Below are 18,124 nucleotides of genomic sequence, written 5' to 3'. Positions count from 1 at the left end.
GAAAAGACACTTAGAAAAAAATAATTTTAATCTCTGTCATCCCTGTTTTTCTGTCTTCTCGGCTCTTATTTTAAATTAACATTTCTGTCAAGGAGGTAGTAATATAACAACTAATTGTAATGCTGAGTACTCAAAAGTACAGGTTAAGTTACACCAGTAAAGTAAAATCTTTAATATGTTTCAGAATTAAATAAAAAAGCTGAGATTGTAAATTATCTTGGAGAAAAACATTAGTTGGAAGATTGATGCTTTTGAACACCAGTTCTTCATATTCAGCAAGGAGAAGTCACAGGAAAACTGTTGTGGAATAAGAAAGGAGTTGTTTTGTGTCTCATTTCTGCAAGGGACTGGGACTCAGGACTCCCCACCACCTTCCCTGTGTTTCAAAATTCTTGCTTCTGTGGCTTGTGTCTTTTCTCAGAAAGAAATTCCTCTCTGCTTCCTGTGGTTGGGAAATAGAGTCCTTCCTTGAAGGTCAGGCTTTATCAGTACACTAACTGCATATTCACCTAATTGGCAAGTGTTTGCCAAGATGGATTTGGTTAGCTAAATCATAAACTATTTCTAATTATAAACATACACACACAAAATTCCTATTTCCATTTTGTGCATACCTAGTTCAGAAACAATAGATCCAATAGTCTTTAAAGCTCCTTATGCCAGTTTTGAATTGGGAACAAATTTTTGCATCCTAGCTATGAAAAATGGAAAACTAGAAATGCTAATCTAATCAGGTTGTTCAAAGTACCGTCCTCATTTTTGGTAGCATGAAAGCATTTTACTATGGAATAAGGTATTAAACAATGAGTTTAGCTTTTTTTGCTTTTAGCAACATTGACAGCCATTTTGAAACCTTTTCTTTGTAGTGTGAAATGATTTTCCTAAGTGAATAAAAGAATAAAGTTGGCCTTGTCAGGCTAGCCATGGGATAGCTTTATCTGTCATTCAAATACAGAATTAGTGTGTGTTTCTTGTAAGCATGGTGGTTTTGTATGAATATGCTGGCTTTACCCTCTTGATGATGCCTATAAGCACTGGTTACTGTAAGTAATTCTTCAGGGGCACAGGTTGGTTTCTAGGCTCTAGTTTAAATTAACAACAGTGCATAAAAGCAGAAGAGTACAGACTATGACCGTAGGCAGTTTTCTCCTGTGTAATTCTCTAGACTGGAATGGCTTGTCCACTAAAAACTTTCAAGTGAATTTTGTGGCCTGGAGAAGTGTACAAAAAATGCTGCAAACTAGCAGTTTTCGTAGAACATATTTTGGAAGGTAGAAAAGCAGAATAAAAATGTACCAAAGACTCAGTAGGATTTCCTCACAAAGCTTGGGCAGTCCAGTGTCACACTCTTTTTGAGGTTGGGGTGGCCAAAAACCTGAGAGAGTCAACGGAGTTGAGGTCTATATAGTAATAAAGAAACTGTGAAATAAAGGCAAACTGAAACATGAAGTAGGTGAATCGATTTGAAAGAAAGAATTTGCTGTGTAGGTGGTTAATGCAGGAGGGGATTGCTTTTGATCGGGAGCTGTGAGAATTACTTCACTTCTGGGCAAAAGAGATTTGACTTGGCCACGTAGAATCAACTCGGGACAGGAGTTTGTTGAGGGAAGAGTTAGGCATAAAGAGAAGAGGCAAACAGTAACTGGGAAAGTACTGGGTAATAAACTGCAGAAGGTGGGGAGTAAGAGAAGAAATTAGTAGAGGAGAGGAGTGCTATAAAAAGTAACAGAAGGAAGAGACTGAATTAGATATTTTGGGCTGAATGAAGTATGTGAAAGTGAGGTGGAAAAGGAAGATGGTGAGAGAGAATGAAAAGAAGGAAACATGGAAACACTCTCTTGTATGGGATTTATTTTCCTTTACTGGATTTTGTGCATGCAGAAAAGAAGCCATTTAATTAGAGGTGCTTAGGATTTGTTTTCATTTGTTGAAATGGTGATGGTGGCTGAAATAGCATCAAAAGAAGAGGTTCAGCACAGGCATTGAATTTTTACTCAAACTATGGAGGAAATATTTTGTCTTTCCTTTGAAAATAAGACTCAGTGCATAGGTGAGTCTGGTATTCTGAAAGATTCTTATTGGGTATAAATACTAAATTCCACCTAGGATTTTGGTATAAGAAGGTCTTGTGCAATAGATATTCTGCATTCAGTTGTTAACCTGTATATGGAGCGAAGTAAATGACTATCAGGAAAAGGTTCCTTCCTCTACTTGGTAATTATGACCAGCTTGGTTGTCATGCAGTGAATCTGTTCTCTGGGTACTGGGACAAAATTTAGCCTTTCTTTCTTTAATCCTCAGATCTATAAGCTCTTATTCTTCCCTTCTCATAGCCTGAATATTTTTTTGCAAAGTGCCTTTTTTTGTTCACGTAGCACATAATATAACTTCTTTTTAAATACGGAATGGCAGTTTTTTAGGTTGATAATTTTATAAGGGTGATCCTTGTTTTTTCAGAATATTGGTCTTGTTACAGCCAGGCCCAATGACATTCACCACTTGCAGCTAACATGGCTTAAGTCACATTTAACTTTCATACCTCTAGTTTTGACACTCTTCCAGTGATGTTAAACATAACCTGAATTTACATGCTGGAGTGTTCTTTTAGTCTTTTAGTTGTGTTCACTGCTCTGTCAATGCACGTTACATGGCTCGGCCAGACTTGCTCAAAGTCTGTCTGTCAACACAATTTACCAGTCTCTCTCAGTTAAATTAAGTCTCCTTGAGAGCCTGAGATAGGTGTATTCTCAGTTCAGCAGACTCTACAGTGAGTTAATACGCTATTTGTATTGTGTTTGTCTCCAGATGGAATGCCATAGTGTTATACTTACATCTCAGATAAAACAAATGCATGTGGTAGTTCTCATACAAAATAATAATCAAGAGTTGCAAAGTATAACCACGAAAATAGTAAACTACAAAATAATGTACCTAAGACTGCTTTTTGTTAACCTTCTAGTCTGCATCTGATTACTAACAATTGTAAAATAATGACAGTTGAAATTTTTACATTTGAAAGAGATTGACAACTCTACAGGGGTGATAAAAACACTTCTTGTAAGCATGTAGAATATATTTCTACTTGAATAGCTAAGAAATCTTACAGGACATTCCTTTCTTCCCTCCAAATAACAGTAATTATCAAAGTTTCAGAGTTTTTAATGTTCATTGGCAAGGACACATTATTTGTAAAGGAAGCTTGTTTGCAATTGTCTAATTATTTCTTTATACAATGTAAAACAGTTTCTGGCATGATTACTTGAGCAGATTTCTTAAAAAAAAATATTCCAATAATATACATAATTTAATGAAGAATAGTTTTAATATCTGTGCATTTTCCTAAATTCTCTCCTGGTTACTGGAATCTGATAAACAGATTTCATTGCAATTATAAACCTGAAGCATTGATATGCATTCAGTTTCCCTTTTTTGCCCTGGCAGCAAAGAATAAAAGATAAGCAAGACCACCATTGCCCAAATCTACATTACTTCTCTGCGATTGAGGGTTTCAAAGCTTACTCTTTGGCCTACTAAATCCTGGAAAATAGTAATATATATTCTACAGCTGCACTTAAACTAGCTGATCTATAATTGCTTATTAAGTTTCTCTTTATGGAGATTATTTTAAGAAAATTGCCAGCTTTAGATATTCACAGTCAAATATCAGCATACGTAGCTGAAGATTGCATAACAGCTAGTTTAGGAGATGTATTTTGGAGAACTTACAGGTAGGGGAAGGGAACCATCTGCAGGTCCCTTACAGGAAATAAGTGTACCACCAGAAAGTGTTGTGGAAAATATTCATGTAAACCTGTTGTTTTGTAAGAAGCCATCTGGTCAGTCAGAGCAGTCTATGTACAAGTGCAGATGGGTATGGGAGCTCTAGGATCCATAGCCCGTCGTTACCAGTCATGATCTTAAAAACAGTGTCTTAGAGGAGACCCCCTTTGATGTTTTATTATTCCATTGTGTACACCAATAGCTTGAATGCCCCCAAATCTGATCTCTTGTTTGAAATGGCAGAATACTGGAAAAGTCTGTAACATTTCCACAAAAAGAAATTTTCAAAGTTAAATTCTCCATGCAGCTGAAAGCAGATTTCAAGTAGGTAATGTAGCACAGGGGCCAAGTTCTCATAGCCCAAATCACTTTTAGTGATTTTATTTTTTTAATTAGAATTTGAAATACGCAACTGAAGAGGCAAGCCTTTTTTAAATATATGTTCACAGAATGAATAGAACTGAAAAAAACAAACCAAAGAATATCTTATTTATAATATATTTATAATACATTTGGAAGTTGCATACCATGCAAATGTGGCACTTTAAGAGGTTTTTTAAACCGTATTGCTCTAACAAAGTGTGAGGTTATTTGTGCTCTTTACTTTCTTAGATGTGTTGAAAGGAACTTAAGGGCTTCTGACTTATGTAACCAGTCTGCATCACTTAAAATTATACTAGCCTGGCTTGGGTGACATGACCTGGACAAAACTCAGTCTGGAGATCTGTGAAGTTCAAATCTCTACTTAGAAAAATATTGTATAGGGTCATGAATCGATAGACACAGTTTGTAACTGGTAACTCTTGGTACAAACAACAGTGGCCTGCATTCAGAGTGTATGTTAAAGACTAAGTCTTTGATGTGCCATTTTCAGCTTAAATTCTGTTACAAGGGATGCTTGGTTAAGATGTTTGCCAATAATACAGACCAACTAAAAAAATCAGTGTTATTCCAAGACATTCTGAAATGTGGAAGAATGATTGCAATCACAGAAAGGTCTGCAATGTATGTTTGATACACAAATCAGCAGCACTTTCCAGTAAGAGCACGATTTAGTGAATTTCGTGTTTAGGAACCAGGCTCTGAGTAATGTGACCTAAGAGGTTAGCTTTGTCTCCTTTTAGTCAGGGCAACAAACCTGTGTTTCCTCTTCAGTTCTCAAACACCCATTGTCTTTTCACCAAGGTGTCTGTCTGATACTCTGTGAAATTGAAAATTGAATTCTTTCAAGTGATCTGATGCAGAAAAACAATGACTGATTCCTGTAAGTCACTACATGCTTTTCTTTCCTACTGATGAGAGTCAAAGTGGGGCACAGCAAGCACCAGTCAAGCACTGCTGGTGTTCTGTCACCCATAGATCCTTTATGCAGAAGTAATCACTGTAGATTAAGGAAGGAGACCTTTTCATATCGGGTGGTTCCTTGTGACATTTGCAAACATTTTTGGTGCAGGTTGGCATTTGCAAACAGTTTTGGCATAGTGTATTTATGTAATCCATTGTCAGAAATATCACAAGCTGAGCTCTCAAACAGGAGTTTATGATGTTTGCTACAGATCTTCTGAAATGTCAGTGTTCAATTGCCCTTGAGAAATCTGTTTGGGAGAAAAATAAAAGGGGGGAGGAATGAGAATTGAATATATACTGTTCTTTAAATTAGAATGCGTGTATATACTCCCATATGTAAATTCTATATAATTAGAGAAGGGCAAGTTTTTAAAAACATTAATTTGTTAATGAACCAATATGACCAAAATTTTTCTCTTCATGTAATTGTCAGATTTGGAGTATTGCAAGAAAAAGTATTTTGTAATGCTTATTTCACTGGGAATAAAAACAAATATTAATTATTTTTCCACAGTGGAAAAGATTTTAAGGAGTAAAAGAGGCTTTGCTGAGAGATGGATATATAAGCTTTATTCCTTTCTCTTATCATCTGAAACAGTAAGGAATACTCATGAAGAGGTGGCTTAGAAAAATCTGTTTATACATCTTACATCGCAGTCTTCCAGTGCTTATTTGTACTCCTTTCTGTGCAACACTGATTAAATGTGTGCATCCATATTTGCTTCAAATACATCGGCTTTAATCCAGACCATAACAAGTTTGTTTATGGCTAACTGCACAGGCTTTAAAAAGGAAATGGGTTATTTCTTTTCCTCGTTTGAACCTGTATTGAAAAATATTTCAGCAGTTTCTAATGTGAAAGCAGCATGAATTAGCTTTAGGCTGTCACTGAAGTTTAAAACATTTTACAGAAGCTTTGTTCCTTGGCTTTGTTAATCTGCCAGCTATAAACATAGATTTATTTCAGATGCTATTTTTGTGGTGTATTTTTAATGTTTGGCACTTCTGTGCTGATAGCAGAATCCATGAATGGTTAGCTGAAGGATTCTAGAATAACTTGGGGTAATTATAGGCACTCATCTATTAATAACAGCAATTAATAGTATGCATGCTTATTTCCCTGCCATATCAGTTCACCTCATTAACAAATGAGTAAAGAAAGTGATTATTGCTAGATTTCTTGAATATTCTTCTGACTGCTTCAGAAGTCTCCAAATACATTATCTGTAGGTATGAATTAGGCCAAATGTCAGAAATGCAAAATTACCTGAACTGTTGAAGTCTAAGCAGAAAGAATAGAGGTAACTTCATCACACAGTGCTGGTTCATCTGCAGCATGCGGATGATGCACAGATATCCATCCTCTCCATGCTTGTTGCAATTACTGTTTCAGTATGACCTCAACCCAGGGACAAAATTACTGGAATACTTTGTGTATTTACAACATAGCTCTGAGTATAACATCTATGTCTATGATGTTGTAGTCAGAGTAACTGCAGATTTCCTAATGCAGATCTGCTTTACAGTGGAACAGGCTTATTCAGTTTACTCTTACTAAAATAACCCAATTTCAGGCAGAAATTGCAGGAAGGATTTTTACTGGGATGGCTGATGACACCATCTCCAAGAGCAGCCCAGAGTAATTTTTCTTCAGATCTTCACATATTCATTACATAGTCCCCTAGAGTTTGATTATACCAACAGCAGTATGAAGGTTTATTTTTAGATTAAGATTTTTAAAGTGTAACACAATTATACTTAATAGTTTATTGAAAGGCATTATATGTGGTAATATGAGAACCACTAATATGTTGGTCAGCAGTGATTGCTGTTCACTGTAAAAAGTGTTAGAAATCTCTGCCTTGTAAATAGCTTCTTAATACAGTTTCTGGGTAAGTCATAACTATAGTGAACAGCTCTGAATGTCTGCCTCCTTTAAAAATCTTTCACTAGAAGACTTCTGCATAGCTATTGAGAATAGCTAGGTATGACCAAAGCAAATTAAAATGGGTCTGGTTTGCTTTATCACACAGACTGAGTATTCTGTCATAGTTTTACTGTTAGTGCTACACCTGAATCAAGTGCCTCTTAAGTCCTGAAGACTCCAACAAATCCAGGGACCAGCTTTTTCTAAGCACAGGGCAGCAGTATGTGTGAGACTGAAAATGCTTCATATTTAACTGTAGAGCTATTGTTACTGCAGTCAAGTTGAGGTATGTCACCTATGCACCAATGTAGGGAATAAATAATCTTCACATTGCATCTGCATACTCCTTTGCTTTTCAGGCCTGTACAGTAATAATGCAAGGAGGAACTGCAGGCACATGCATTTATGGTGTCTTCTAGACTTTTCTTCTGCTGCTTGCAAAGCAGAAATACCCTAACAAAGATAAAATTCTGCATATTCTTACAGCTTCCTGGTACTGTATACCTTCTTGTTTAATAGTGACCTCTACATGCAGATGCTTCATTGATCTAATTCTAAACCAGGGAAAGTGATACCTCAGCAGCTTTTTCAGTTACCATTTAGCTCAAAATTTATTCAGAGTCATAAAATCTCCTGTATCAAGGTTGGCTAGTCTTTCTAACACCAGGATCTTCCTGTGGCTGAAAGCCACAAAACTCAGAGGCAAGGAGAGGAGTTACTTCTGGGGAGTTTATAGGTGAAAGATGAAAATGCCTTTCTTGGGATCTTATGGGATAAAACTCAGCTGGGCTACAGAAGCAGATACTTCAGGTAGCAGCAGGTGTTTACAGCCTTCACTGTGTAGCAGAGAACACTCAGCAGCTCCCCAGCTGCTGCTGCCCAGCTGCCAGGCATGCAGCTCCAGTGCAGGAGTTGCACTTAAATGGCTGCCAGCAATATGGGATTCATAGCTGATCACTGTTGTCCTGAGTTGTTTTTTTTCTTTAATATTCCAGTAAAGAGCAAGGTTATTGCAAATTTTATTTTTATTTTGAACCTGTTGGCAAAGTTGCAGCTGCATTGCAGAGGGACCAAGATGATACACTTTTAAAAAATTCTGAATCTGATGATACTTTGGAGAACTGACCCCAAATTTCAGGAGCTCGTGGCCAGCAATGTAATATGCATTTGACTCCCACTGGAGCCTTTAGCAAATTTTGTTTCCTGTTAGCCTCATTCGGAGTCATAATTTAAAAAAGGAGGAACCTATATTTGTCATTGCTCTTTTCTTTCTTACAGAGAAGATAATTGAAATCTGACTAAACAGAATATGTAATTTTGGTTGCTGATTACTGTGGTCTTCTTTTTGCTGGCCAGCCTCATGCTTGTTTAGTTTCTGTCTAATCCATCAATAATATTGCATCCCAAGGAGGCTCCCTTAGTTATTTACTGCACAATGTCATACCATGTTTGATTAGCTTCCTTTTCTGTTTTGGATCAAATGTAAACATTAGTCCTTGTCTTCATTAACAAGAACAAAGTCAGCGTTTCCTTTGTTATTCTGTTGATAGTACTCAATTCTGCACTTCATTTACATATTTTCCCATTGTGATTATCTTTGTTTATTTGGAAAGTACAGGTTTAATTCCACTATGCCAAATATCAACTCTTTTTCTGTGATTATGTTTCCAGGTGCAGGTGCACTGTTTTCTATGTGCTATTCAACTCAACTTTTCCAGAAAAGTTATGATTCTGTAGCATCTAGGATCAGTTTTAAAGTTTATTAATTTTTCACATTCATAGCTATTACTGTTAACATGACATCAGGGTGGTCACATCAGCTCTCTTCTGCCTTATTGCATATGTTAATACGCTGTAATCTTCATGAGAAATGAAGATACTTGAGAGAAGCAGCTGATACCTCTTGATGGAGCAATTAAAACTCAAGCACTTGCTCGGAAGATCAAAACAACACGTTTTGATCACAACTTTTATAATTCCATTTGCTTTTATGGTAATTTTAAAAGAAGGGGTTTGTTTTTAGAAATAAAATAATGGTAATTGTGCAGGTTGTTTTTTATGGTGGGCAGTTTACTTGCAAAACTCAAAGCGAAGACAGCTAAGTTGCATTACTCCCATGGAGACTCTTTAAACTGTGTGGAAAAGTGTAAATGTTAGTGCTTGTGGGCAAATATTCTCGCCTGGCTGAATTTGGAGCAAAGAAGAGTCAAGGGGCACGGAGAGGACAAAGCCTCTTACCAGGGAAACAGCAGCCAACCAGCTCCAGCAGGGCCCTTACCCCAGCTCAGAAGTTACGCACTGACAGCTGTTTGCTCCCTGAGCAAATAGAAATGTAGGCAGCAGATTTCCAGAATAGGAGACTGGTAACTGTGCTGTATTACCCATTGAGCTGAATTATGTGGGGCCAAAGATTAAAAGACAGATATGGTCAAGTAAGGCAGGAATATGCACCAAATTTTCAATTGAAATTAGTCTGACCAAGTATGTTAGTGAACTCAGTATCAAGTAAATGACAGAGATGAACAGGAAAGAAGAAACATTTTAAACTTTCAGATTTTTTTATTTTTTTTTTGTGATATTCGCAAAATTAGGCATATTAGAGGAGACAGTAAGTCTGTTTTCTTTTTCCACTGCTGGGCATGAAACGTGGTCAACTTTTTTTGCATTTTTCTTCCTGTGTAGCAGCTCACAAGTGTTAATACATAACTCCTTTTACTGGCTTCTCATACACTGGTGTCTAAGAACACATGTTCTAGAAACTCTTTCTGTACTTACTTCCAGTGGCAATTGTATATTGATATTAATATTAATATTAATATTGATTATGGGCTGTTTAAAAGCTAATTTAGTAATTGAAGTTGTCTCAACTTCATGTCATTTTTGCTTGCAAACAACTTGTGAACAAGGAGGAGGAAGTATCTGGCTACTCACTAAGGCACTGCTGTGTCAGCACATTGAAATTGCTACTTGTCAAACAAGAGTTTTACTCTTTTTATTTTCACATATGTGATGCATTGTAAATCCTGATGGCCGTCTTCTGTTTTTAGTTATCTCAGTGTTTTCAGTAAAAATGTATCCTAGATCTGTCTTCTGCTTTCATTAAAGATGGTAATTACCGTACTGGCTGGAAAAATAAATCCAGGTATTCACTGAGCACTGTTCTTCTGAAAGCAAATCCTACATTTTGTTATTACGTAAATAACTTTGGAACATTTTCTGCTTCTGAACCATTTGTTCATTAAATTACCTGTCACTGAGAAGTGGTAGATTACGCTGCCTACACAAATTCACCTCAACAGTGTGAAACGTTGGTGATTTCTAGATGGAAGTGGACGGAATAGCCACACTTAGTGCCTTTCAACTAGCCATTGAAATACACAAAACCATTATATCAATTCTAAATAAATGTATGTGGGTGAACTTTTTCTTATATGTGTATTCAGTGGTTTCTGGCTTTCTAATTAGTTGTAAAGAGATCATTTGTGTGAGTGCCATATTTATGCATTATGTTATTCTAGCTGTGGCACCACAGAAAATAGAAAGTAACCACTCCTAAATGCAGATGTCATTATGCACTAGAAAGCTAAGAAATTAGATTCTAGGTGTGAATATTGCTCAGATGTTGACTAATGAAAGGTGTTTTTTTTAGGGTTCTGAGCATTTCCTGAAGGAGAGTGCATTTCATCCAAAATCAATCATAGATGGTATTACTGAAACTAAACATTAACTGTACAGGAATCATCTTGTTATGCCAACTTCAGGTTAAAGTTAGTGGAAGAAAAAGATCTGATCAGATACAAAGAAAAATTCAAATATCAGTGCAGATTATGTTTCTGAAGAAAATCTTCTTGCTGATGTGGAAACCAATTTGTAGCATAAGAACGTTCAAGTTAGGATCATTCAAATTGCAACAAATGGAAGCATGATTATGGGTTCATAATTATTCCACACCAAGAAGAGACTGCACACATCAGTATGAACACTGCATTCTGCTGGAGAACTATGTATGTGGAAGTAGAAGGGTCTTTATATTAATAAATTGGTTGGATGGAATATTAGAATTAATGCTTTTAATTTCTTTATCAATTCAGATCTAATCTTGTTAGGAAATGATTACTCAGTTTTTAACCTGACAACTTTACTCTAATACAGTCTTTAGGCTTTTCAGTGTTGGTGTATTATAGAGGGATTATCTTGTGCATATCTTTCTCTTCTATTAATAGCTGACTCTTCAAACATCCCAACTCAGTCATTTATATGTAATAAATGGAGATCACTGTTTCTCATTAATAATTATATTTCATTTCTGCACAACTGGGAGTGATGTCAGGAGTGTGTCTCAAATTATTTTTACACTTCAGCAGCTAGAAACAAGGATTTTACTCCAACAACTCCAAAACAGAAGTTACTAGAGTATATAAAATTATTTGATGACGTCAGAGTCTTAGTTAATAATGCCAGTGAACAGGTGTTTTAGCTGATTGTAATTGGTAAAGAAAGGTGCTGAGATCTTTTATTGGCAAGTTGAAATTAATTCTCATTTGTCAACTGAGGATCTCTTAATATAGTACAGTATTGTTTAATACTACCTTTTTGAGGAGGTTACCTGCCTGAAGCCAGTTTACCATATTAAATATTGGGATTATAACCAGAAATAAGCTTATTATTATTACAATGACAAACAAAAATATTAATCACACAAGAATACAACTTAAGTAAAATTAGAATCATTAATGTCTCCAGAGATGCATTTACATCTGAGAGAGAGAGAGAAGGAATACCTGATCCTGAGCTTTACTGCACTGCCAAGTTGTGCTTATTACTTCTGTTCTCTGATCTGTGACTGGTATGGAAGTATTTCCAAGTGCAGACATGTTATAGTTATTTAATAAGAAACTTCTCTCATTTTATCTTGAAGAGTAGATAATGGGATGGGAAATAAATTATTTCATGTAAATGTTCACAAAATCATCTAAGAGAATACTGCAGTTCCATGTGCTAAGTATGTAAAGAAATTGCACAAAATGCAGTTGACATTTGGATACGTGAAGAGCAATACATGGAAGGTATGACTAAACTAGAAGGTGATTAAAAAGACCAGTTATTTTAAGTTGTTTTCCATAGATGCACCTCAGGCAGAACTTGACACTGAGACAAAATCAATGAAATTGAATTGGTATCCAAACAAATGCTGGGCAGATCAATCAGGAATGCTTAAAAGCTAAACAGTGACCTGATGAGAAGAAGGAATCGATTACCTCACTTGGTTGCTTTTTCTTCAGACTGGGACAAGGTGAGAATGTAGAAAAGAACTTGAGCCTTTAATACTTGGACATTTCAGGGCTGAACAGGGTAATGCCTAGCAAGCATCTGGCTGCCTGCCACAGTCAGCCTAGAAAATTAAACCCTGTTAAGACTCCAGGGGCTAAGAAGCTAATAGAATGAAGAAGAATGTTAAATTAAAACTGAACAGGTGTAACTCAGACAGAGTAAGTACTTACCACAGGTACTTGGGTAGCTTCTTTGAGAAGAGTTATTCTGGAACAGCTACTCTCTGGTTTAGATTTATGTATTTTAAATTTGTATTTTAATCTGAGTTGAAATATCAAGTATATGCAAACCCTAACCCAACCCAGAAAACTAGCCTAGAGACTGTTGAGACAAATGAGAGGATCTGCAAACACTGCACGTGAGTAATCTTAGTCCTTACTCCTCAATCCCAAAAAGAATCCCTGTAACAGAAGGCAGAGAGACAGGATAATAATCCTTTACATCCACTTGATTACTACATGTTTTAGGGGTGTTTGGTATTTTTTTTCCTCAAATGTAGCAGTTAACCTTCCCTGGTTTCAATTAAGTCAGCATTTTAATTGTAGAGTAAAAAGCCAGAGCTGAAACAGACAAGTGAGATGGCAGATTTTTTCATCAGGTTTTGGAGGAGGGAGGATGGAAATTTATCTCAATACTTTTATATGAGTGACTTTTAAAAAAACACTGTAAACTTTTTTTGCCATTCAACATCTGTTTCCAAGGAAGTTGATAAATTCCATTTCAGCTCCAGTTTCCTTTTTCATGCTGGATGCATGTAAATCTAATTCTTCAGATATAAGTTAGTTTCTGTAAACCTACATAAAATAATTGTCTTAGAATTTGGATTGTAATTATAAAAATTAGCTTAGACATTTAAGAGAAATTATCTCTAATTTTGTTATTAGATGTATCTTGTTCTGGAGTAGCATCATTTAAATGAGCAGAATTACTTGCAATTTTTTTCCTTCATTCACATCATTTGTGTTCATGTAATCATCCTAAGATGATCTTATTACCTCAACCATGCCTGTCAGGACAGACTGATAGTGATTAATATATATTATCCTTGAAAGAATTAATTTTGCACCTTTTGCACTTTTCTCTTTGAATGGCATTTTTTCTCCAGAAGGATAAAGTGGCTTCCAACTGGGCTGACACTAATGTCATTTTGTGGACGTGCCAGCAGGCGGAGCTTGTGTATTAAAATGTATTCAATAAAGCAATCACCAAATTACAGTGATTGCACATAACACTGTGCTTTGTTCTGCAACGTAAACTACGGTGTATCTGTGAAGTAGCTGTCTGCCTGATAAAGCTACAATGAGCTGTGGCCATCATGCTGGTAAATTAACCTGTTTCAGATTGAGAAAAGCTCAGTGAGGTGAAAATTTACTTTATTCCATTGCAATTTGATATTTAGATGCTTTTATGTCTACATGTTCTGAAAGATGCATATTTAACTTAAAACCCTCTGAAACCAGTGTCCCATGCTGAATTTCACAAGTATTAGTGTCAAAACTGCAGTGCTGCAATTTTATAAATAGTATAAAAATAATAATATTCATGTTACTAAAAGAAACCCATGCTAATGAGCACAGCTGAAAATGGAGTCACATGATCAGAATTCTTTACAGCAACTTCGATAGCAGAGCTGAGTTTCAAAATAAGAAATCACAGGACTAGGATTGGAAGTCCAATTATCATTGGCTACCAAGAATTAATAACATATGCTACATTTAATTTTAGAGTTTTTATTTTAGTGACAAGAAAAATGAAGAATTAAAGATCTAACTTACTAATCTTGTTATTAAAGAGGAGGAGAATGTGTACCACACATATTTTATGCAGTTTTTCATGTGGAGGAATTCTTAGTTATATAGGTAGACTAAATACTGTAACAGGAGTGCAGTGAGTTCTATTTTCGAAAAATTCTGTATTATTCTATCAGAAATGTAGACATGTAAAATACACTGCCATTGAGAAACATAATTTATTTTCTGTTAATGTTTAGCACCTGAATTGGACACTTTTTCCTATACTGTTTTGTAAATTATTATTTTAGTGAGTAACAGCCAACGTGTGTGTTGTAGTTACAAAGCTAATGGCAACCAGTGGTATCGCTGCCTTCTCTTGCAGAAGTGCTCTGCTTCCTGCAGGTGAAGTTTCCTTGTTCAAGGCTTTTGCTTTGTTAAGATCTCTCCCGTGTGGGTGCTCAAAATGCTAGAGTGGAGCCTGAGTGTGCCTATGGCTGTGACAGCACTGCCTTTCCTCTGAGGAAGGTCACTGCAGGAAAATGGGAATTACATAAAGAAATTCAGTAACTGTTTTAAAGTATATCTGTATTTGTTTAATCTGGGAAGAACTGCAGATGAGAAATTCCTCCCTTATGGAGTTGTTAACTCTCTCTGAAGATAGGTAAAATAAGGGTGTTTTTTTTTAGCTTACTCAAATAAGCTTGGCTTTGTACGTTGTGTAATCTTGTTGCCTAGCTGAAAAATGCAACATTTAGTTTTATTAATTGATCTGTATGTAAGCAGTATAATTAAAAACCATGTGGAGTCCTCTAAAAGAATGGCAAAAGTACAACCCTATCCCTTTATGCTGTAGTTTTCCGAGGAGTCTATAGCCCCTGAATATCACCTAGGTAAGCTGGAATTTTCTGTTACTGCTTGTTGTTGAACTTAATGTATTTCTTCTTGGAGTCTTTTCTAAAAGGCTCATTCATGTACTATAGTGTGTTGTGGGTCGGAAGAGACTGAAGAATTCCCAACAGGGATGTATTACTAATGTACTTCATCATGTAATGATACATCCATCCATAATTAGGGGTTTGTTAAGTAGAGCATCATCCAAGCTTTTGTCTCTTTTGCTTGTACTTTTATCACTTCAAAATGCATTTCCCACCATTTCTGAACTCATAGAGATACGCTTTTATCCTGTAATTTGCAATCTTCCATAAAGTATTGAAAGTTCTACTAGTTCTCATTTTTGAAAGAGCTCATTTTGTAATTCACACTTGAGATACCAGTAGAAAGAATGCAGTTCTGTGTAGCTGAAGATGTGTGCTGTACTTTGCAATCATGTGCCAGGCTCTCATAACATCTGCTTTTTTAATGTTTGGAATAACTACAGAATAATTTATGTATACCATAAACTAGTTACTTCTGTCTTTATTTCTTGTCTTCCTAGTGATATTCCACCTTCTGGAGATCCAGTAAGCAAAAGCAATCGCTCAAGAGTGACTACTCGCTTCCCCAAACTATCTCGCAGCCATCAAAGAGAGCCACGAAGCCTGGAACCTCAGAGTGGTGATCTTTGAGCCTTTTTCCTAGTTGTGAATTCTGGCACCGCGTACTTTAAGTTGTTTTGTGATTCCTTCCTAGCCTGTATTTATAATTTAAGCTCCTGAAGAGACTACAGCTGCATCAACTTAAGTCCTGAAAAGAGACTTGCATTACTAAGGGTCATATCCTGATTAACTACTTTGGGAAGGCAGTAATCAGTTTCTCAAAAGAATACGAGGGCTCTTCACCAGGGCTCAGCAAACTGATAGGCATTTTCTTTGTTTTGTAAAGCTGCATTGCACATATTCTCCTTTGTTCTTCTGTTACTAGGAATTCCTTGTTTGTAGTGTGTTGACTCCCTTTCTACATGTACATTTTTCTGTTCCAGAGAGATATGGGTATCACGTCAATTTTTTTTCCTTATAAGAAAAGTTATGATTATCACTACTTTATATGTCAGAAATATGTGCTTAAAAGAACCTCACTAATTTATTACTTTTTGTAAATAGAAAGACTTTGGTTTTGTTTTGTTTTGTTTTTTTATTGTAAACCTCTGACACACAAAAAGGTCTTAAAAAAACTTGACAAAGTAGATTATAAGGGAAAAACATTACAGGTGGAAAATAGCTTTTGTACATTTCTAGTTAGATATTCTCACTTTTCTTAGCTTTCATTTGTGGGAATTCTTTAATGTTGGAGAATGTAGTAATTTTTTAAGGCTGGGTGCAATATTATTGATTTCTACAAACCACCACAAGGATACACAAAATTAGCATAATACAAAATAGTGTTTTCAAGTCTTGGGTTATATTTTGTTGTTAATTTGTTGCTGATGTTACAGAACAGTCCATCATTAACAGGGCAGTGTGGAATTCTTACTCTGATTTTGTAAAATCCTTCACATGGTGATACTTAGAAATTGCCTGTAATGAAAGTGCCTGTTACCCATCACCTCTTAATGCAAAGTACTTTGTAATGGTACTACTGCGAGAGTAACTAAAAACATGACAGGAATTGTTGCAAGTGATGGAGGTCCTGACATGGATTAACTGGAATCCAGTTCAGTATCCATTAGCTGCACTGCCGTAGGCAGTTAATTATATGTTAGCTATCTTCTTCTCTTCATTAATTTTAAGTGTACATCGAAATTTTCTATCAATTGTAAACTGGTTTTCCTTTGTGTAAGAACATCTTCCTTCTCCAAGTTCTTTTGGATAATGTTACTTAAATTGATGTATCTTGCAATCTCATTATCCATTCATTATATTAAATTCTCACATCAGTAGATACTGGAATTTAAAATTACCCTGCAGGAAAAACAAGATGATCATTATTACCAGATCTTTTACGTCAGTACTTGTCTAAAGTTCTAGCAAACTGGAGCTTCCATTCTGCAAACTTGTGACCACTGGGAATTGTTTAGCCCAGTCATTTTCAGTGGCACTTCTTGAGTGAGTAGGGGTTGGTTACACACAGTGAGTAGCATCAGTGAGCTGGTGTCCAAGTTTGAGCCCCAGTTGCTGGATTCCTAGCAGTGAAATAGGTAGCTTACAGGTTGCGCTGAACAGCAAAATGTGGCAAAGAGGAGTGGAATTCACTCTGCAGGTCAGAAATTTCAGTAGATTAAATACTGCAAAGTAAAATCACGTCACAGACATGAAACATTTTTTTTCAGTCAGCGATCTCCTTTATGAAATAAATTAATACATAGACAATCCAAAGGCCAGCCTGGGAGCTACCTTATTTTTTTTTAGATTAATTACTGTTGGTGTCTTGTGTAAACTATAGCAGAACATTTATTTAAGAAGAAGGGAAGGTGAGTAGCTTGTCAGTTAATGCATCTCCAAACTCTTCAGCCTAATATGCTGCTGATAGCTTAGTTTGTCTCTGTTGGAATGAAAAGTAGCTATAATGATGGTCCCACTTTGAAACAATTCTAAATTAATTTTTCAGAAAGTGGAGACTTGGTTAGTAGAAATCTGACAGACATCTCTTAACACTGAATTGCAAGTACTCCTTGTTGAGCAAGCTGCAAATGGTAAGAAATCTCATTCAGCACAGACTAAATTTAATTTTTTTAAAATTGTTTAGAAGAGATGTTCTTGTATCTACATTTGACTCTTAAATTATTTTACTCCTTATTATCTTGCTTCTTGTAATTTTTAATCTATGTATTCAGATCACGTAAAAATACTAAACTTGTTTACTGTGTCCAAAATGTTCTTTGTTAAGTTTAGCTGAATTGTGTATCAGCTCTTACGATTACAGTCTGCAAAAGATGTTCACTTTGTGATACAAGATACCAGAACGGGTGCATTGCTAATCTATTTAAAAGCTCATCTCTGGTTTCTCTAAAATCTCAGAAATTAATTAAATGAAAGCCTTTCTTCACAAGATAGCTTTCCCACTTTAAGCAGCAGGTTAGTTTGAAGATCCATGAGGCCCTTGCATGGCTGCCAGCAGATAACTTAGTAAT

The 18,124-nt window shown here is 35.9% G+C and overlaps 1 protein-coding gene across 1 annotated transcript in view; it reads left to right on the top strand.

Moving 5' to 3' along the window:
* The window catches only part of SNX29 (sorting nexin 29), a gene marked incomplete at its 5' end in the record, with an annotated part of 96,981 nt that extends 81,298 nt beyond the window's left edge, over positions 1-15,683 (top strand). The window contains one exon of the mRNA XM_010003288.1: positions 15,554-15,683. Coding sequence (XP_010001590.1) covers positions 15,554-15,683 — 130 coding nt within the window. The remainder of the gene's footprint in view (positions 1-15,553) is intronic.
* Positions 15,684-18,124: the final 2,441 nt, after the last annotated feature.

The sequence above is a fragment of the Chaetura pelagica genome, unplaced genomic scaffold, assembly GCF_000747805.2.
Source record: "Chaetura pelagica isolate M959 unplaced genomic scaffold, ChaPel_1.0 scaffold138, whole genome shotgun sequence".
NCBI lineage: Eukaryota > Metazoa > Chordata > Aves > Apodiformes > Apodidae > Chaetura > Chaetura pelagica.
This window is presented reverse-complemented; position numbering and strand designations above follow the sequence as displayed.